The sequence below is a fragment of the Lynx canadensis genome, chromosome E1, assembly GCF_007474595.2.
Source record: "Lynx canadensis isolate LIC74 chromosome E1, mLynCan4.pri.v2, whole genome shotgun sequence".
Lineage (NCBI taxonomy): Eukaryota > Metazoa > Chordata > Mammalia > Carnivora > Felidae > Lynx > Lynx canadensis.
In genome coordinates this window covers 42,376,077-42,396,968 of record NC_044316.2, presented here as the reverse complement: position 1 = coordinate 42,396,968, position 20,892 = coordinate 42,376,077, and the positions used below count along the sequence as shown (strand labels likewise).

The following is a 20,892-nucleotide window of genomic DNA, read 5'->3' as shown; positions in this document are numbered from 1 at the left end:
AAGAATGAGAAAAGTAGTTCCTGAAGGAAGGAATTGCAGGATCAAAAGTACAGAAAGAATATCCAGACAGGGGTGGGTATCCAAACCAGTATGCCAGATCTCTGGGTCGAGGATATCTGAGAATGGGCTAGAGCAAGTAGGTGGCAAATCTAGGTCCTGAGAAACTAAGCTTTCTCTTTGAGATGCCACGCTCTTGGCCGCCGCCGAGTGGCGGTGTGCGCCCGGCTCTCCGCACCCAATTTAGGGTAATTGCGGCAGACAATGCTAAAATGATTAGTCTCCTGCCATCCCACCCTTCGAGTACAAATATTCTGATGGTTTCACATATAGTAAGTGAACACATGAAACGGTCACCAGGACCCACACTCGACGCTCACCCACGGGTTGATGTCACGGACATCTACACAGGGTGCGGCGGCCGTCCGGGGCAATCGAACGCCCACTGGGACGCTAATGCTTCCAAACCTCGAACCCAGAACCGGAGTTCTGCCGGGGATTCTAATGACTTAGTGCCACCCCATCTCCCCCAGACCAGTCAGCTTTGAGACCGAGGGGCTGGCACCTGATGCCGAGAGGGTTAATCCAATGACATCACAGCCAGAGCCTTCCTACCCCCAACCACCACCTCCCGCTCTCCCACCCCTCCAGTTGGGGCTGCCCTCCTGCTTGGCTCAGCTCTTGGGGTTCTCTCGGCGTTCCGGGCCGGTCCGAGGACCCTTGGCCCAGGACGAGCCGCCCCGCAGATTTGGCCCCCAGTCTGGCTCCCTTCTGAGGCCTCCTGAGGGACGGGGAAGGTGAAGGTGAAGAGGGAGGGGTCCTGAGTCCACATCGAGTCAGGGTGCAGAGAACGGAGAGTGTGCCAGAAAGCAATCCTCGCCTCCTCTGCCGCCCCCTCCCCCCAACAGGGGCTCCCGTCATCTGTGCGGCCGGGATCCGAGGATTTGGGAGGAGAATGGGGAGGCGGACTCAAGAGCCGGGGGCTCGGGCAGGAAGAGGGGACGCGAGCCGGCCCCCTTCCCTTCCCGCACCTCGCAAAGGGGCACCTCCCGGCCTGGGGTCGCCACCCAGCTCCCCGCCACCGCCCCACGCCTCCCCCGCTCCGTCCTCGGCTCCGCCCCCTCCTTGCCCGTCCCTCCTTCTCGCGACCTCGTCCCTCCCTCTTTCCCTGCTCCCGACACCTCCTCCCCCCGACTCCCTCCCGGCGCCGCTAAGTTTCTCCGCTCGGGACCGCGCGCAGAGCCGGGGCCGGGCCGGAGCGGTGCCCCCCGCTGCCCTGTCCCCGCGCGCAGACCCCGGGCCCGGCCCCGGCCCCACCGAGCCATGCTGTGCGGCCGCTGGAGGAGCTGCCGCCGGCGGCCCGAGGAGCCCCCGGTGGCGGCCCAGGTTGCGGCGCCCCTTCTGCTCGCACCCCCGGACGGCGACACCAAGAGGCCCGGGCTGCGGGCGCTGAAGAAGATGGGTCAGTGACCGGCGGGGGCGGCTCGGGTGGGCGCCGACTGCCCAGAGGTCCGTCTGGGGGGGGGGGGGGGGGGTGTGCGGGCGAGCCGTCGCGGGTTTCCCAGCTGCGAGGGGCTGTGTGGAGCAGGGCGAGGGTTGGAATGCCAGCACCGTTCCGGCGGGCGGGTGGTCATACCTGGGGTCACCCGACGTTCCTGGGAAGAGCGAGGCGCCCGGGTGGCCTTTGCTTCCCACCAGGAGGCGCCCGCGGGGCGTGCCGGAATGGGCGTTTGGGCGCGGATGGGGGGGGGGGTCCCCGAGGACCTGGTGAATAGAGTGGGAGAGACAGGCTCGGGGTGTCCCTCACTCGCCTCCCAACACCCTATGCCGTCTCGGGTCTGCGGGCGCCCCCGGGCATCCCGGGTTCTTGGCCGCCCTTAGGAAGGCAGGAGAGCTGTGGAGGAGGCCGGCCTCTCAAGCCAGCCCTCCAACCCTGCAGCCCCCACAGGGGTTGCAGCAGCCACATAGCACTGGTAGGACTGGTCTAACTGGTGAGAAGACTGCCCTTGGAGTCAGAAGGGCAGAGTTCCCGGCTCAGGTTTGGGGGAAGTCACTGCAGGGAAGAAATGTAACTGTGGCTTATTAAGCATCTCCCAGAGACTGGCCTGGCCCCGGGTAGTTACATCGGTGGCATCATTCAATTTTCCTCACCCTCCTGAGAGGTATCCTGTATAATTCCCCTTTCACAGATGAGAAAACCGATTCAGAGAAGGCGAAGAATTTGCCAATGACCCCACAGCTTGCTAAGGGCAAAGGCTGGCATGGTGGCTGTGCCCAGCCACGCTGCCCCTGCGACCCTCTCAGAGTCTGAGCAAAGTGTGATCGACTGGCTGGTTGAGTGGCTTGAATGAGGTGTGTGTGTGTATTTTATTTATTTATTTATTTTTTAACGTTTATTTATTTTTGAGACAGAGAGAGACAGAGCATGAACAGGGGAGGGGCAGAGAGAGAGGGAGACACAGAATCTGAAACGGGCTCCAGGCTCTGAGCTGTCAGCACAGAGCCCGACACGGGGCTCGAACTCACGGATCGTGAGATCGTGACCTGAGTCTGCCTAAGTCTGCCACTTAACCGACTGAGCCACCCAGGCGCCCCTGTGTGTGTGTATTTTATAAAAATGTAAAGCACCATGAAACTGAAGTGGCGTGTTGGAAGGGCTGTTAGTAAATAGTTAATGATGGAGAGGTGGGGTGTGGGGTTGGGGGAACAGGGCAGGGCTGCCCAAGAGATCAGTGTGAATCAGGGGTGCCAGTTGCCCGTCTTGCCTTCTCTTAGATACTGCCCCCACTTTTTCTTACTCTACCTCCTGTCACTCATTCGATCGGAATTGATTGAGAGCGTTGACTATGTCTGAGAGGGCCTGACACTCTCCTTAAGGAGACTAAGACACGTGATCTTTGCCCTCCTGTCCAATCATTCATGCATTCAGCAGACATTTATTGGGTGCCTACGGTATGCTCTGTCCTGGAATTCAGCAACAAACAAGATAGACACAGTTCTGGCCCTTCGGCAAGGAGGTCAGACAATGAAGCAAAGAAATAAGGCTAGGAAGGGAGAGGGAAGTCAGATGCTGGGGAGCCAGCGAGAGCCCCGGCGGCACCCCAGAGCCGGAGGGAGATTGGATGCAGGCCCAGGGGAGAGTTAGGTGGGGGCCGTGTCCTCAAGGCCCCTCCTTAAATGGCCAGTAGGAGCCCCCAGAGAGCCTCAGGCAGGAGGAAGGGCTTGTGCAGAGCAGGGGCATGTTGTAAATAGGTAGGGGTGAATCGGGGAGACCCAGAGGAGGAAGGCTGGGGAATCAGTTGGTCAAGCCATGGTGGTGCTCAGACTTGGGCCGGTGCAGCCCGAATGTGATTCCAGAACCACCTAGGGGGTGGACTGGGCTGGACTCTGCAGTCGGTGGGATCTGAAAGGTGTCTCCGGTGAATGGCAGTGTCATTCTTTGGGCTGAGGAGCAGCGGTGCCTTGGGGAGAGGAGGGTGGCCGTGGGGAGGTGAGGTGCCACCGAGACGTCCAGAGCTGGCATTGGGCCAGAGAAGCAGTTCCAGGAGTCAGCCACCGCAGGGGCTGTGGCTGCTGGGAGGGCTGGGGTGATGCCCCTGCATACCTGCCTGCTTCTTCATTCCACACATATCTGCTTAGCCCTATCAGTGTGCCACAGGCGCTGTGCCAGGGGCCAGGGCGCCAGAGATGAATAGCACAGCGCTCAGCCCTTGGGGAGCACACAGTTTAGTAGCAAGAGACACTTGAAGACAAATCATTACCGCTGAGCCCGGGACTCAGCGCTCACTGGCTGAGTAAAGCGGCACGGGAGCTCACGGCATCCCCCACTGTGACACCATCAGGAACTATGTAGGTGTCAGAATGTCACCTGGGCCGTCCTCCCTTCCCACCACTGCCCTGTCCTGCTGAGTGACTGCCAAGAAAGGAATGTCCAGTTTCTGGGGAATGCAGCTTCCCTGGGCCTTACTGACTCCAGGGACAGGGTGGAGACCACACCCAGGTGTCCTGGGGCCTGGCCCTTCGGGCCATCAAAGCCTAGGCCCAGCACCTAGGTAGCTTCCCCTCCCACAGCAACCCCAGCTCCTCCCAGGATGGCCCCCTGTGGCCACACCCCTTAGGCTAACAGAGAACAGATTTTATTTCAGGTCCCCTCAAGAGACCAGGGCAGGGAGTGGCCTGGAGGTCGAAGGCTCCAAGAGGCCCAAGGAAAAGAAAGGGCTTTTCAAGCCATCCTGGGGGGAACACCACTCCCACACTGAGTGCGAATCATCTGTGGAGCCTGGGGTCCTTCTCCTGTCCCTTCCCCCCGTCGGGGGTGCTGCGGGCTTAGTCTGTCCCCAGGAAGCCAGAGAATAGCTGGAGAGAGCTTGAGTTCAGTGAGGCCAGACATAGTGCTGAGCTTGCATCAGTCCAGAATCTACTTAATCCTTGGCACCCCGGGGGGTGGGGGCGGGGCGGGAGGGGGAAAGGTGTTGCAGCTGTCCTCACTGGTGCAGACCCAGTGGAAAGGGTGAAGTCACCAGCCAAGGCCCACAGGGCTGAGAGGCAGCCGCCAAAGCCTAGTTTTCGATGGTGGCTCTTTACTGCCAGAATTAATGAATACTAATTAACACATTTATAACACTATGCCGAGCGCGCTTTTCACATATTAGCTCATGTAATGCCCACAATTGTCTGAGGTTTGTGGTACCTTGAGCCTCATTTTACAAGTGAGAAACTGAGTTTCAGAGAAGTTCAAAGCTGGGAAGTAGCTGCGAGAGGATTTGAACCCAGGCGCCTGGCACAGAGTCTAAGTGAATGAGTGAGGGATTGATGCCTGGAGATGGCCTGCTACTCCCATCCCCCACAGAGGCCCTGCCAGCCTCTAGAGGTGTCCTCATAGGCTTGCCAAATAAAATACAGGATGCTCCGTTAAATGTGAATTCCAAATAAACAAACAAATGATTTGGGACAAACTTATACTGAAACATGACTCGTTGTTCATCTGAAATTCGAATGTTAACTGGGCACCCTGAATTTTATCTTGACAACCCTGTCTCCCCAGAGCCCCTGTCTGTGCCTGTGCCCCTGATGCCCCGCCCTGCCCCTAATCCTCCCAGCAAGCAGAGCACTGAGTGGGCAGAATCCTGCTCCCTTTCCTCCCCAGCCTGCACGCACCACTGATTGCCACAGGGGCAAGGGGGCTCTCCCCATGGCCTGCCCAGGACGTCTTCTGCAGGGTGAGTGGGGCTGCCGTGGGTGGATCTGGCAGCTGGGGGTCCTGGCAGGTGCCTGGCCTGGCGGGGGGTGGGGGTGGGGCCTGGGCCCCGGCGGCCGTTCTGTCTGAGCCGGGGGCATACTGTGCCCCCTCCTACGACCTCTGCCCCCAAATGGGCTTCATGCTCGTTCTGGCCTTGCCGGGAAGGGTGCCGCCACCTTTGTCGCACTGCGTCTAGCCAGGGACTGGGGAAGCACTGCCTGCCTTTCCTGACTTTGTTGACTCTCCCAGGAATGTTATGGACTCTGGCGCTGAGCTCCACCGGGCTCTGGCCCCAGGTGTGGCAGCCAGCCCAGGCCAGGGGGACACGCTTGATACCTGAAGAGCTGGGGCTGCCTGCTGGCCAGAGGATTAGGGCGGGAAGGTGTTTGGGACCCCTCGCCTTGGATACTCCCTCCCAGAGCCACCAGGAAAAGCTTCTCTTCCTCTCCTCCCCCACTTGGCATGAAGCTGTCGGCCTTTGCTGTTCCCTGCATGTCTCACATTCCTGCTGGAGCCCCGTGTACCCTTCCCGTGTGTGCACTGGAGCAAGCACGCGTACACACACACACACACACACACGCACACACCCTATATGCACATACCAACCTACACACACACCTTTGCTGCAGACCTACCCTTTTCACACCCTGCTGCCTACCTATTACCCCTCTTATCTACACACCCTGTAGCCACACAGCAGCCCCATCCTCACCCTCACTGCTGGTCTGCCCTGGCCCCTGCCCACCCACTGCACTGCCCCTGCGTCCCCCCTTGCCTTGGGTAACCCACACTGTTGTCCGCATACACAACTTACCCTGTCCGCATACCCAGCTTACCCTCTCATAATTCCAGTGGCCCATCTATGAAAAAGGGACATTAAGGATCAGAGATGGACTTGACTTTCCCATGGCCCCTTCCAGCTCTGCCACTGAGACAGTTTCCTGCCCTCGACCTTGGCCGCTGACCCAGAACTGCTCAGGCCTCAGACCACACACAGACCAAACCGCCCGGGCTGAAGGTGATAGTTGGGACACTGGGCCTGTCCATTCCTCACCTCCCCGTGGCCCGTCTCTGAGGGCTGAGATGAGCGGTTGGCCTAGAGAAGGTGTCTGAGCCCCACTGACAACACTGAATGAGGCTGGAGAAGGGCCCATCTGGAGGCCATGAGACTGACAAGGACAGACTTATGGGAATACCTGGCTCCCTCTTCCCTCCAGGGCCACTGCCTCCCTTTCCTTTATTATAATTTATCGAGTACCTACTGTAGGCCGGGCCCTAAACTGAGTGCACCATGTGCATTAGCTCATTCCGGCCACACACAGCCCTTCAGGGGGTTAGGTACCCCCCAACTCTCAATCCATCCTGGTTCCACCACCTGCCGCCCCAGGACCCTGGATAAGTTAACTGCTCTGTGCCCCTTGAACAGCTTTATTGAGATATTAATTCACATATCATACAATTCACCCCTTCAAAGTATACAATGGTTTCTGGCATATTGCGTTGTTATTTTTTTTAACTGTGGCAAAAAATATATAATTAAGTTGGCCACTTTGACCATTTTGAAGTGGCTAATTCAGTGGCATTAATTATATTTGCAATGTTATGCATTCACAGTGTTGGGCTAATTCCAAAATGTTTCCATTACCCTAAACAAAAACTCTAGCCGTTAACCAGTAATTTCCCCCCTCTTCCCTTCCCCTAGGCCTTAGTAACCTCTAATTACGTTCTGTCTCTCAATTTTTTTTTTTATTGAGGGATATGTGACATATAATCCATTTCTATGAATTTGGCCACTCTAGGTACCACATATAAGTGGAATCATATACTGTCCTTTTACGGCTGCAGGGTGAGACCAGATTTCCCCCTTTCTTTTTTTTTTTTTTTTTTTTCAACATTTATTTATTTTTGGGACAGAGAGAGACAGAGCATGAACGGGGGAGGGGCAGAGAGAGAGGGAGACACAGAATCGGAAACAGGCTCCAGGCTCTGAGCCATCAGCCCAGAGCCTGACGCGGGGCTCGAACTCACGGACCGCGAGATCGTGACCTGGCTGAAGTCGGACGCTTAACCGACTGCGCCACCCAGGCGCCCCAGATTTCCCCCTTTCTATGGCCGAATAATATTCTACTGTCTGTCTGTACCACGTTTTGCTTATCCATTCATCTGTTGATGGACCTCTGGGTTGTTTCTATCTTTTGACTGTTGTTCATCATTTTTAGTGCTGTTGTTTCATGATTATTACTCCATCTGTTCAGTCAAGGTGGCCACAGCACTGGCCCAGCCCAGCTCCAGGTTCAAGGCAGAGATGTTTAGATAGATAACCCACGGAAACCACAAGAGGCAGACAGGATGCACACCTGCTCCAAGCAGGTAGGAATGAGGTTGAGGAAACATGTGTGTTTGGGGCCTGGCAGGACCTATAAATGTTTACTGGGTGCCTGGGCAGAGAGCCAGGTGCCTCCTAGCTTCACTGCCCGAGGCCTGACCTCACCCCCTTACCTCCGTTGGTCCTGCCCTTCCTGTCTAGCACCCTAATCCTCTCACTCTCTCAGGGGTCAGAAGCTCAAGCAATGGGGAAATAATGTCACCTACCCAGGGACTCAGCACCTGGCTTGGCCTGGCATTGAACTCCCATTCTGTTTGGCTTTTCCATTGGATGTGGGGGCGGCGGGGGCAGTGTGGTCCAAGGAGCAGTGTGGTCCAGGGGCCAGTGCCAGTTGGGCAGGCAGACTGGAACGTCACCCTTTCCCCCAACAGGCTCCTGGGGAGCCGGGGAGGAAGGTCAGGAGCAAGGGCCCTCTCAACGTGGGAACCTGTCCCAGTGGAGGGCTGATCAGAAGTTCAGGCTCCCCGTCGCGATGTTTTGTTTGCGGAAGACTCAGGACAAAGCAGGCCCTCAGTGACTCACCTCCATTTCCGGCCTTAGTCATTCACCAGTCCCCCTTCTCCCCACCCTCCCCAACTATGGGCTTGGCATCAGAGGGATGGCGGGGTCAGGGGAGGTGGCCCCAGCTGCAGAGCCTGGTTGTCAGGGGAATAGGGGTTCCTCTCCCACTGAGAGGAGGTAGAGGAGGGGCAGGCTTGGTTGCTGTGGCATTACAGGTTCTGCTGAATGTCCTGCCCCCCAATCCATTGCTTCTCAGGCCGAAGGAATTCAGAAGCTGCCCAGATGTGGGTGTAGGGGGCTGAGGGTCTGGTGAGTCTCTTGGCTTGGTGCCTGCCACATTCTAGCTCCTTGTCTGGAAAGGACAAGCTTTCCTAGCTAGGGGGCACCAAATGGGCACGGACCCAGGGGGCTCGTCTAAATCCCGAGAGCCATTAGGGCCACAGGCTAACCCAAGGGGGGACTATAGGCTCCTCTGGATGGTAGGTTTCTCCTCCTGGCCCTGAGGCCGTGATTCTCAGTCATAGTCACCCTCAAAGTCACAGGATAGGTTTTTAAACATAGATACCCAAGTCCCAACCCACACCTGCCAGACAAGAATCTCTGGGCTGTGGGTTTTGCAAACCCCTCCAGCTGATTCTGATCACAGCCAGGGTTCAGAAACCCTGGCCCATAAGGAAAGGACAGATAGGGTAGGGCAGGGGGCAGAATAAATTTAGTTCCCCCAATTGCTGGTACATCTGCCTCCCCTATCAAAACACTGGCTGTGAGTCTGGCTCTGGGATGAGCACGGTAGTGCAGATATGAGACTTCATCCCTGTCCTTGGGTTTATTAAAGTTGACCGAAATTACAATTTAGGTGGGGTGTTTGTTTTAGTTAAAGTAAAAAGTTGGTCACCCTGATGTTGGTGATCAGGGAGGGAGAATGCCCATTTGAGGACAAACCAAGGAAGGCTCCCTGGAGGAGATGGTGTCTGAGCTGGTCCCTGAAGGACTCCTGTGTGAGGAAGAGAAGCAAGAAGGATCCTACAAAGGTTCCAAGAGAATGAGAGAGGAATGTCCTGGGATGTAGACTTGGTTCCACAGGCCAGAGTTTACAACAAGCAGGGGTCTTGGTGCCACAAAGCCTAGAGCCAAAGCCAGTATTGGGGACTTGATAAGATAAAGGGAGGGGGGCGCCTAGGTGGCTCAGTCGGTTGAGCGTCCGACTTCGGCTCAGGTCATGATCTCGTGGTTTGCGGGTTCGAGCCCCACGTCAGGCTCTGTGCTGACAGCTCAGAGCCTGGAGCCTGCTTTGGATTCTGTGTACCCACCTCTCTCTGCCCCTCCCCCACTCATGCTCTGTCTCGCTCTGTCTCTCAAAAATAAATAAATGTTAAAAAAATTAAAATAAAATAAAATAAAGGGAGGAAGAGAGGCCCACTGTCCTGTTCATTTGGCCCATACCGTGGTGTTTTAGGGGGTTTTTTGTTTCAATTTGATTTGGTTGCCAGCACTGAAAAATCTGGAGGCTTCCCATAGAAATCCAGCTTCCTGTTCTCTGGAAACTCTGGGCCCTCATCCATTCCTGGCTGCCCTCCTCCTTCCAGTATGCCGGATTCCCACTCTTTCTGTTGTCCCCTGGCTCGTAAACCCTTGGTATTGACCTCTAATGAGACAAATCAGAGCAGGGCAGCATCTTGACTGAAGTTTGGATTTTGCAGGACGTACTACTGTGGCCTTCATTCTGTGCACAGAGAACATGAGGCTTAGAGCAGTCTCAGGTTACTGCCACCCAGGCTGTGTAACTCGGAAGTGACAGAGGTGGGATTTGCCTCCCTGGACCCTTGAATTTGAGTTCTGCTCCCCCCACCCCCGGTGCCCATGATAGCAAGGAGAAGGGGCAGAGGAGCAGAGGGATTCAGTGTTGTGGCCATGGGCAAAGGTGCTGGAACTTGACCTCCAGGGTTCGAGGCCTGCTTCCACCCCTTCCTTCATAGCCTTGGAATTCTGGCAAGTCACTTAAACTTCTCTATACTTGTTTTCTCCCGAGTGAATGCATGAGTTGGGGCAGGCGTGCAGTACATGTTCTGTAAGCATTTCTTCTTATTAAGGAAAGCGGGCACTGTGGAGAGCACGTGCGGGGTTAGGTGGGATTGGGACAATGGCTGGGCCAGGGGGACTACCAAGTGGCACAGACCATGCTTTCAGCTGGACACAAAGAGGATGGATGCAAAGTGGCTGCAGGCTGGGCAGGGCAGGGCTGGTCCTGGAGTCCTTGGCCTATGACCGTGGAGCCAGGGTGGCCTCTGCTGTCCTCCCTGGTCTTGGGGGGACAGCAGAGGTGAGCAGCTTGGGTGGCAGCAAGAGAGATCTGGGTTAGATAGTGAGACTACCTTTTTGATGGTCAGGGTTTCACGTCAAGGGAAAAGGTTGCTGGTGGCAGATTCTGGTCTTGAAGTCTGGAGGCCCGGATGGAAGGGAGTGGCAGAAAGGGTGACCTTTAGGGAGGCCTGAGTCCCAGGCGCTGCCTGAGGGCTTGTTCTGCTCTGAGGGCCTCCGGAGGCAGCTGCTTGGTGGAGGTACGGGCACCCTCCCCAGGGCGGCTGGGTGGGACACACCAAGCCAGCGAGTTCCTGGGGCGGAAGAGACTATAGCCAAACCCACCACTGGGGACGAGTTACGCTAAGGAGAGGAAGAGGGGCCTGTGAGGACTTGCAAGGCTCCAGGCGCAGGAAGGCAGGCCGGCTGCCAGCCGGGACGAGGGTGGGGGGAGCGAGGGCGAGGCCGGGCCCCGACGTCCTCCGGCCTCTCTCCCGCGCAGGCCTGACGGAGGACGAGGACGTGCGCGCCATGCTGCGGGGCTCCCGTCTCTGCAAGATCCGCTCACGGACGTGGCACAAGGAGCGGCTGTACCGGCTGCAGGAGGACGGCCTGAGCGTGTGGTTCCAGCGGCGCATCCCGCGCGCGCCGTCGCAGCACATCTGTGAGCCGGGGCGCGCGGCCGCGGGGCGGGCTGGGGACAGCGGCCGGGTCCCGCCGCCCTGACCCGGCTGCGCGTGCTCCGTCCTCCCCACCCCCTCCCCTTCCTCGCCCTCCCGCAGTCTTCGTGCAGCACATCGAGGCGGTCCGCGAGGGCCACCAGTCCGAGGGCCTGCGACGCTTCGGGGGCGCCTTCCCGCCGGCGCGCTGCCTCACCATCGCCTTCAAGGGCCGCCGCAAGAACCTGGACCTGGCGGCGGCCACCCCGGAGGAGGCGCAGCGCTGGGTGCGCGGTCTGGCCAAGCTGCGCGCGCGCCTCGACGCCATGAGCCAGCGCGAGCGCCTCGATCAATATCCTGCCCAGGGGGCCGGGCGTGGGGGAGGGGGGGGAACGTGTCTGGGGGCCCCTAGTCTTCAGAACCGAGGCTGGTGACGCCGCCTCCGTCTCTGGGAAGCTCGGTCCTGGCCCCGTGTAGGGAGGGAGTCCCCAGGCTGAGGGGAAGTACAGCCCCTAGACCCGGGAGCCCCCAGAGCCAGGCAGTGGTGGCGACCCTGTCAGTTACCTGTCGGCTGGGGGCGGTGCCCAGGCTGTTGCTGGTATTTCCTGAGCACCCACACCTGGATCCACTCCTATCTGCACCGGGCCGACTCGAACCAGGACAGTAAGATGAGCTTCAAGGAGATCAAGAGCCTGCTCAGAATGGTCAACGTGGACATGAACGACATGTATGCCTACCGCCTCTTCAAGGTGGGCTCCTGCCCCCACTCTGACCTTTGAGTCACCATCCTTTGTGGACAGAGTGGCCTCTCCCTGTGGGAAGGCCCCATCTGGGCCTAGTTAGCCTTTTACCCTCCCCCGAGGCGGCTGGGCCAGGATGGTAGTACCAGCCCAGAACATTCCTCACCCTCAGGCAGAGCTGGAGGAGGGGCGGGGCGCGGGGCAGGGAGGGCCCTCCCATACCTCCAAAGGAAGCAGCAGAGCTATAGTTTTCATTGCTCGGAGTCTGCAGGCAGCCTTTGCACAGGTGACCACGCACGGCTTGCACATGGGAGTGCAAGTAGGAGTCAGCTCACTGGCACACGCGCGCATCCTCCTCCGCCGTGGCCCATGTGGCCCCTCCACGTGTGACCAGATACACCCCACATGTGGGAGCACAGACAGGGGTGCACGGGGGTGGGCTCCGCATCGATGGCCCAGCCAGGGCACGTGGCAGACGCCTATGTGACCAGCCTGAGACCCTGAAAGACAGAAGAGCCATGGCCCCGGTACACGGGGGCCCACGGCTCCATGTGGACTGCTCCACGTGCAGTCGCACTTATTTGTTGCCCTTTGACCCTGGGTGTGAATTGGAGACCGTGAGGATGGTAATGTACATGCACGGGAGGGGGAATTACGGCTCGTCCTGCCCTTGGGCCACTGCTTTTCCTCCCACATCTGGATTTTTGGGGGGGTAGGTCATGGGCATACGGGACAGGCACTAAACCCAAGCGACCTTCCTTAGAATCCCAGCCCTGCAATTTACCAGCTGTGTGAGCTTGAGCAACACCCAGAGCCTCGATAGCTCCCGGTTTCTCTACCTGTGAAATGGGGGACATCTGCCTTCCTAGCATTGTAGGTGACAGAGGTGTCCATGCAGGCCAGCTTTCCCAGGTTGTCACCCCGCCCCCCCCCCCCCCCCCCCCCCCCCGCTCCTCTGAGCTCCTCCCTACTGCCTTCTAGGAATGCGACCACTCCAACAATGAGCGGCTGGAGGGGGCTGAGATTGAGGAGTTTCTGAGGCGGCTGCTGAAACGCCCCGAGTTGGAGGAGATCTTCCATCGGTATTCCGGCGAGGACCGCGTGCTGAGCGCCCCTGAGCTGTTGGAGTTCCTGGAGGACCAGGGCGAGGATGGCGCCACACTGGCCCATGCCCAGCAGCTCATCCACACCTATGAGCTCAATGAGACAGGTGGCGGTCTGACAGACAGGGTGGGGGTCAACACGGCCCTGTCTTGGCATCTGACAGGTCTGGGCTTCTAGCTAAGCGTGCGCTGCGATTACTGGCAGTGGGTGCCATCTTGGGCAGGCTACCTCGCCTCCTGGAGACTCAGTTGCCACATCTGTAAAATGGCATAGTAGTGCACCCTCCTCACAGGGTTTGGCTGAAGATGAAGTGGCATGACTTCAGGGGGCACTGGGCTGGCTCAGTCGGTAGAACATGTCACTCTCGATCTCGGGGTTGTGATTTCGAGCCCCACGGTGGGTGTAGAGATTACTTCAAAGAAGTCAGTAGCATCGCTTGAGTAGAGCCCAGTCTGTAGATAAGTGCTCATTAGTACTAAGTAGAGTGAGCTTTGGGGGCACATGGGGCCAGACGTGGGGCTCCTCCCTGTGGCCTGACGTTCTCTTCTGCCCATCCCCGCAGCCAAGCAGCATGAGCTGATGACACTGGATGGCTTCATGATGTACCTGTTGTCACCCGAAGGGGCTGCTCTGGACCCAGCCCACACATGTGTGTTCCAGGACATGGACCAGCCCCTCTCCCACTACTTCATCTCCTCCTCGCACAATACCTATCTGACTGACTCTCAGATTGGGGGGCCCAGCAGCACCGAGGCCTATGTTAGGTACCATAGCAGGGATGGTGGGGTGAACACATCTGGGAGCCCAGCTTGAGGGTGACATGGGGCTCGAATCTCACCGTGGGCTTCCGGCGGGGAGGGGGGGTGCCTACCTGGCTCGGTCTGCCGGTTGCTGTGCCCTGTGGCACCCACAGGACACCTTGCCTGTCCGTCTGTCTATCCACAGGGCCTTTGCACAGGGGTGCCGCTGTGTGGAGCTAGACTGCTGGGAGGGGCCAGGAGGGGAGCCCGTCATCTACCACGGCCACACCCTCACCTCCAAGATCCTCTTCCGAGATGTGGTCCAGGCTGTGCGTGACCACGCCTTCACTGTGAGCTCCCAGGACCCCCATGCCCAGTCCCAGAGCCTTCCCGATGACCCCAGCCATCCTCAGTCCTTCCAGAAAAAACTCCCTTGCCCAGAGAATCACTCACTCACCAAGTGTTGCTGGGACAGCTGGCCAGTGGGGTAGAAGAAAGCTGAGAGGCTCCCTTCCCCTACTTTCATGTTTATTAAATGTGTTAAAATCACAAAATGTCTAGCAGAAAACTTTAGGAGTAAAAAGGACCTTTTTTTTTTTTTTTTTTTTTTTTTAATTTATTTTGAGAGAGAGAGAGAGAAAGAGCACAAGCAGGGGGCAGGGGCAGAGAGAGGGGGAGGGAGAGAAAATCCCAACCAGGCTCCGCAGGGCAGCACAGAGCCCAACACCGGTCTCAAACTCACAAACCATGAGATCATAACCTGAGCCAAAACCAGGAGCCAGACGCTTAACTGACTGAGCCACCCAGGCACCCCAAGAGAGGACATTTTAATCCTAACTCCCAAAGGGAAAGCCATGACAGAGAAGCTGGGCATGGAATCTGTATAAAATTGTAACTTCTGTCAAGCTATACACAGATCTTACCCTCAAAAATGATGGGCTTGGGGGTGCCTGGCTGGCTCAGTGGGACGAGCGTGCAACTCTTGATCTCAGGGTCATGAATTCGAGCCCCATGTTGGGTATAGAGGTTACTAAAAAAAGTAAACCTAAAAAGAAATTAAAAAAAAAAAAAAAGACTGGCGTGGGGGGAAAAGTTTGTAACATAAACAACATGGTCAATGTCATTAACATATAAAGGGCATTTATAAAACAAAACCATCTTGGGGCGCCTGGGTGGCTCAGTCAGTTAAGTGTCCGACTTCGGCTCAGGTCATGATCTTGCGGTTTGTGAGTTCGAGCCCCGCCTTGGGCTCTGTGCTGACAGCTCAGAGCCTGGAGCCTACTTCCGATTCTGTGTCTCCTTCTCTCTCTGCCCCTCCCCTGTTCACGCTCTGTCTCTCAATAATAAATAAACGTTTAAAAAAATTTTTTTAATAATAAAAAATAAGACCATCTCTGCAGCTGCCCTCAGCTTCCCAGACATACCACCCTTTCCCTGAGACCGGAGATCTGCCCTCTGTCTCCCTCATGGACACACTGGCCCCAGAGTATGTCCCACATTCCACCTCCTCAGCCCCCAGTGTGCCTTTGCCTGCCTGTCCTGAAGGGGCTTGGGGTCCAGGTGTAGGGGGGGAGCCTGGGAGGGGGACGGGGAAGTGGCTCTGAGCTGCTGCCCCCTCCCCCTCTCCAGCTGTCCCCATACCCTGTCATCCTGTCCCTTGAGAACCACTGCGGGCTGGAGCAGCAGGCTGTCATGGCCCGCCATCTTCGCGCCATCCTGGGAGACGTGCTGGTGACACAAGCGCTGGACTCCCAGAACCCCGAAGAGTTGCCATCCCCAGAGGTAGTGAGTGCCCCCCAGACTCCCAGCCGGGTTGGGGGCGGGGACCCGGCTGTTGTCCACCATCCCCCACTGCTGTGCCACCTCCCTGGGTCAGGACCCCTCACTTCTCTCTGCCTCAGCCTTCCTCTGCCCCTGCGCTCAGTGGCCATCTGCCACCCCGAGGTCTCGTCACGCTTCCCCCCTCCATCCTTCCCCACCCCTACCTCACCGCCACCCCACCCCCTCACCTGGCACCCAGGGCCTTCCATGCCCTCACCCCCACCCCGCTCTGCCTCCCTACCGAGTCCCTGCAGACTCTGCCATTCCTACCTCCAAACCTTGGTTGACATGTCCCCTCCACCTGAAGCTCCCTTCCCAGCCATCTACTCTTGCCCGCCGCCACCTGCTTAGAATTCTAGCTCAGTGATAAACCACCTCTTCCGTGGCCTTAGAAATTTCCTCAGCTCTCTGGCCCGAGGTGGTTTTTCCTCCCGAACCCCAGAACCTTTTTTCTGCCCCCTCAGGACATTTGTGTTTTCTCCCCTGCTCCTTGAGAAAACTCTCCTCCTCCTCGCAATCCAAATATGCAGAGAATGTTGATTCACCTTTGTGTGTGTGTGTGTGTGTGTGATTTGATTTTTTTATTAGCATGAAACATGGTTAAAAAAATTGAGCTGTACAAAAGTATATACAATGAAAAATGGGTTTTTCTCTGCCCCTGTCCAATTTCACAGGAAGTAGCCATCTTTAAGTTTCTCGTCTGTCTTTCCAGAACTTTCCCATGTGTATATACCTATGTACATAGCTACCTTTCAAATGTTACACAAAGAAGATCATATGATTACGTGTTCGTGTTCTATAGTCGCTTCTTTCATGTGAGATCTTTTCTGAAGAGGGCACCTTCTCTTTCAGTCTTGAGCTGCCTCAACCACTGTAAGGGCTGCTGTGTGGTCTTCTGTTTGGAGGGACGTCACTAGCCAGTCCCATGATGATGGGTCTATACGTCGTTGCCCATTTTTTCCTATTAGAACCATCACTCATGTTCTTTCCTGCTCCCCACCCCCAGTCAGCCCCTCACACAGTGGGGGTTGAATGGCTGACCTAGGGGCAAGAGGGCATCATCCTTCCATACTGGCCTCTCCAGCAGCTGAAGGGCCGGGTCCTGGTGAAGGGGAAGAAGCTGCCAGCTGCTCGGAGCGAGGACGGTCGAATTCTGTCCGACCAGGAGGAGGAAGACGAAGAGGAAGAAGAGGCAGAGGCCACAGAACAGAGGCGGCGGGTGAGTGGGCTTGGCTGGGCCGGCCTGGCCTGGGCAGGGAGGGGCTGCATGGGGAGGGGAAGGACAGGGGGGCCGGAACCCTGCCCTGAAGCTCATCTCCCAGGCCAAGCAGATCTCCCCTGAGCTGTCGGCCCTGGCCGTGTACTGCTGTGCCACCCGCCTGCGGACCCTGCGCCCCAACCCGGTCCCACCCCAGCCCTGCCAGGTCAGCTCCCTCAGCGAGCGCAAGGCCAAGAAGCTCATCCGAGAGGCAGGTAGGAGCTGGGACGTGGGGCATCTGGGGGCAGGAGGCCCCGTGGAGGCCTGCAGGCTCCTGGTGGGGGGGTACCCTGAAGTTGGTGTCTGGAAAGGAGATTGAGAGGGCCTCCAGGGCAGTGAAGGGGTCAGGAGGCCCCCAGATCGGGGCTCAGGGAACGAGCACCCAGCACGTGGGCAGCACCGGGCCAGCATGGATGGAGGGAAGAGGGCCCAGGGAGGAGGGAGGCTGCTGCCTGCCTTTACTGGGCTCAAGCTTGGTGGCAGGGCCAGACACAGGCAGGGGTAATGGTGCAGGGTGATCAGTGAGCCGTGGTGGGGGCTGGGGGAGTCCCACAGCGGGTGTGCGGACAGGAGAGAGAATTCCAGAGCAGGTGATGCCTGCGAACACCCCAGACCCCTCCAAGGCGGGATGAGAGCCGGGTTGTCAGCCTGGGGCCCCGCGTTCCAGGCACTGAGTTGGGGGATTTGGGGCTGGGATGCAGTGCTGCATTGTGGGACGGGTCTTTGGCTCTCTCTGGGTTTCGGTAGCCTCCTCTGGGAGGTCCTCTCAGCCCTGGGGCAGGGGGAGCCGGCGGGGTGGGGGTAGTTCAGCCTCTGTTCCCAGCTTGTCCCTGCGGTTGGGGCTGGGGAGGTTACAGGCCCTGGTGCTGGGTGAGGGACACCCCAGGGGCCATCACAATCCTGCGCCGACTTCCTCCCCCAGGGAACAGCTTCGTCAGGCACAATACCCGACAACTGACCCGTGTCTACCCACTGGGGCTGCGGATGAACTCCGCCAACTACAGCCCCCAGGAGATGTGGAACTCAGGCTGTCAGCTTGGTGAGTGGGGGCAGCAGGAGCAGGGAGTGGCCTCCAGGGAACCATGAGAGGCCCAGGCAGTGATGGGGCCATACAGCTTTTCAGAAAGTGGAAAAATGTGTTTTCTTGGTAATAACAGTTATTAAAATAATTGTCAGGAAAGTAGGTGGGGAAACACAAATCAGACACATTTCTTCCTGACAGTGTAAAGTCTCACATTTTTCATGAAGGCAAAAGTTAAAAACCTCCATTCCCATGTGTCCCCCCCCCCCCACACACACACCTGGCAGTCCCACTAAGTCAACACTGACAAGAGTGGGCTCTGGAGGCTGAGCCCCAACAAAGGAGCAAAGGAGGGGGATATGGTCCCCTTGAGGGCAGAAATGGAGATATAGAAACCCAAGGTTTCCTTGGGCCCAGCCCTGGCCCAGGCCTATGCCCAGCCCAACCCTCTGGCCGTGGGAGATACCAGGGATAAAGGGCCGGTGACAATGGGGGCTGGGACCCTTGGCTGCTATGATGCACCCCTAAGCCACGGTGGGAGTGGGTTGTGAGACCCTGAAACTGAGCAGTGAGAGGAGGGCCACTAAGAGCCCCTGCCCTGATCCTGCTGTGTCCACAGTGGCCTTGAACTTCCAGACACCAGGCTACGAGATGGACCTCAATGCTGGCCGCTTCCTCATCAACGGGCAGTGCGGCTACATCCTGAAACCTGCCTGCCTGCGACAGCCTGACACAACTTTTGACCCTGAGTGTCCTGGACCCCCCAGAACTACTCTCACCATCCAGGTCAGCAGCCTGGACCAAGCCCTACTCTGGGGTCCCAGCTGGTTCTGGAGAGGTCCTAGTCTGCAGGGCGCCGGCCCGAACGGCTTGGTGTGAGGGCGGTCTGAGTCTCAGTCCCATGCGGGGAGGCTCAGGGTGAGTGCCGAGGGCAAGGGGCTTCCCACCCTAACAGAGGGGGCAGGCAGCCATGGGCCCTGGCGGGGGGCGGGGGGCTGGACCGAAGCTCCCCTTCATCCCCTTCAGGTTCTGACTGCGCAGCAGCTGCCCAAGCTGAACACCGAGAAGCCAAACTCCATCGTGGACCCCCTGGTGCGTGTCGAGATCCACGGGGTGCCCGCAGACTGTGCTCGAAAGGAGACCAACTACGTGCTCAACAATGGTGGGTGGGCCTGCCGGGGGGAGGAGGGTGGGCCTGGGGGCCAGCTGGCTCCTGACTGCCAGGCCTGCACCCTAGGCTTCAACCCCCGCTGGGGGCAGACCCTGCAGTTCCAGCTGCGGGCTCCAGAGCTGGTCCTGGTCCGGTTCGTGGTAGAAGATTATGACACCACCTCCCCCAATGACTTTGTGGGCCAGTTTACACTGCCTCTCAACAGCCTGAAGCAAGGTTGGTGGGGACGGACAGGGATGGGGGTCTGGGCCTCCAAGGCCCTGTTCACCTGGGCTTTGCATCCCCTCTGAGAGCTTGCCCCCTGAGCCCAGGGGTGGGATGTGGTCCGTGAGCCCACGGCCCAGGCCCGGTGGGGTCGGGGACAGAGAACCTGAGGCATGTCCCCCTCCCCACAGGGTACCGCCACATCCACCTGCTTTCCAAGGACGGGGCCTCACTGTCACCAGCCACACTCTTCGTCCACATCCGCATCCAGCGCTTCTGAGAGCCGGACTGACCCACCCTGGGGTTGCTCGGGTGCCAGTCTACACCCCGTGGCGGAGGCTCTCTCCTCCGCAGTAGAGGGGTGGTGGGAGGACCAGCCCCTCCAGCCTGCTAGCCCTGCCCACTGGCTAGACTCCAGTCTCAACTGGGTGCTGGGGGGGGTGGCCTTGGCCCCTCCTGAGAACAGGCATCAGCGCTTTCTCCTACAACCCTGGAGCCTTGAGATGGCCCCCACTCCTTGGATTCTCGGCCCACTCCCTCGTCGTGGCTCGTGAAGAGCGAGGCCTGTCGTTGCCAGATTTGAGGAAGACACATGAGCCTTGAACTCCTCTCTGCCCCCCCGGGGGGAGGCCATCCCAGCCTCCTTCCCCCAGAGTGTCCAGCCCCCTCCTTGTCCCCCAGTCCACGCCAGGCCTTAGTGCCCCCGAAGGCCCTCCCCTGGCTAGGTTTTCCTGGGCTCCTCCCTCAAGCTCTTGAACCTGAGCTCCCTTCCCATCTTAAGAAGGGAAAGCCGAGGAAACCTGGGAGTAGGTTTCAACTTGTGCCACAGAAGAGCCCTGGAGCAGACAGAACAAGACCATTGGTTTAAAAAAATAAAGAAGCACGGGCGCCTGGGTGGCTCAGTCAGTTAAGCGTCTCTCGGTCTCTGAGTTTGAGCCCCTCGTTGGGCTCTGTGCTGACAGCTCAGAGCCTGGAGCCTGCTTCAGATTCTGTGTCGCTCTTTCTCTGACCCTCCTCTGCTCGTGCTCTCTCTCAAAAATAAATAAATGTTAAAAAAAATTTTTTTTATGAAGAAGCAAGTTTACCACTGCTGCACCCTGAGCCCTCTGAGGTCATACCCACAGGCCCATGAGGGATGAGGGCAGAGTCCCTTGGGTCCCCTCCCCCAGCAGGGCTTGGATTTGTCTAAAACAGCCAGGGAGGGGGTGGGAGGGGTGGAGGAGGTGTCACATCTCTAAATAGTCTGACCCCTCCTCCTGGCTTAGAGCCGATTCCAGCATCACAAGACTATGGGGACAACTCACAAGCTCCTTTGCCCCTCAACCTTGAAGGGCCTTGAATGGGAAGGGGGTGGGGGGGCACTTCCGCCAGGGAAAAACTGTTACGGCCCTAAAGGGGATGGAGACAGGACTGACAGACCTCTGCTTTCTGGGTTCAGCTGCGTCGAGGCCCCTGTCCAGTAGACAAATCCCAGAGACTTGGGGCTCTCCTTCCACCAGGTAACCAGCCTTTTAGATGAAGGCCTAGAAACCAGCTGGCTGCTCTAGGATGCCCCGGGGTGGGGGGGGTGGGGGGGGACCTTGTAGTGCTGAGACACCAGATGGCAGAATTCAGAGAAAACCGGCCAGAAAGGGGGCTTCCCGGGCTTCAGTGTGGAACCCTGGCATTTCGGGTTCCATCAGGCAAAAGCACTCACACTGAACCAGGACGGAGCTTGAGGGCAGTTCCTGGCTTGGGATGGCGCTGGGCCGGG

General features: G+C 58.1%; 1 protein-coding gene across 3 annotated transcripts; it reads left to right on the top strand.

Annotated features, from left to right (window-relative positions):
- The first annotated feature begins 1,320 nt into the window (after positions 1-1,320).
- On the top strand, positions 1,321-20,057 carry PLCD3 (phospholipase C delta 3). 3 transcript variants are annotated; one of them, XM_030296633.1, is made up of 15 exons: positions 1,321-1,459; positions 10,924-11,085; positions 11,204-11,432; positions 11,700-11,829; positions 12,802-13,030; positions 13,487-13,688; positions 13,870-14,014; positions 15,294-15,446; positions 16,570-16,704; positions 16,808-16,958; positions 17,666-17,782; positions 18,384-18,550; positions 18,791-18,926; positions 19,002-19,151; positions 19,331-20,057. In XM_030296633.1, the coding sequence occupies exons 1-15, from the start codon at positions 1,321-1,323 to the stop codon at positions 19,417-19,419; spliced, it is 2,334 nt and encodes a 777-aa protein (XP_030152493.1). In that variant the 3' UTR covers positions 19,420-20,057. The 3 variants fall into 3 exon arrangements, with proteins under 3 accessions (XP_030152493.1, XP_030152492.1, XP_032447069.1); XM_030296632.1 differs by having other exon boundaries at positions 16,796-16,958; XM_032591178.1 differs by lacking the exon at positions 1,321-1,459 and adding an exon at positions 1,922-2,349 and having other exon boundaries at positions 16,796-16,958.
- Positions 20,058-20,892: the final 835 nt, after the last annotated feature.

Coding starts and splice junctions, on each gene's coding strand:
- PLCD3 (XM_030296632.1), top strand. CDS start 1,321: ATGCTGTGCGGCCGCTGGAGGAGCTGCCGCCGGCGGCCCGAGGAGCCC. Junction 15,447..16,569: donor AAGAGTTGCCATCCCCAGAG/GTAGTGAGTGCC, acceptor TGGCCTCTCCAG/CAGCTGAAGGGCCGGGTCCT. Junction 16,959..17,665: donor GAAGCTCATCCGAGAGGCAG/GTAGGAGCTGGG, acceptor TTCCTCCCCCAG/GGAACAGCTTCGTCAGGCAC.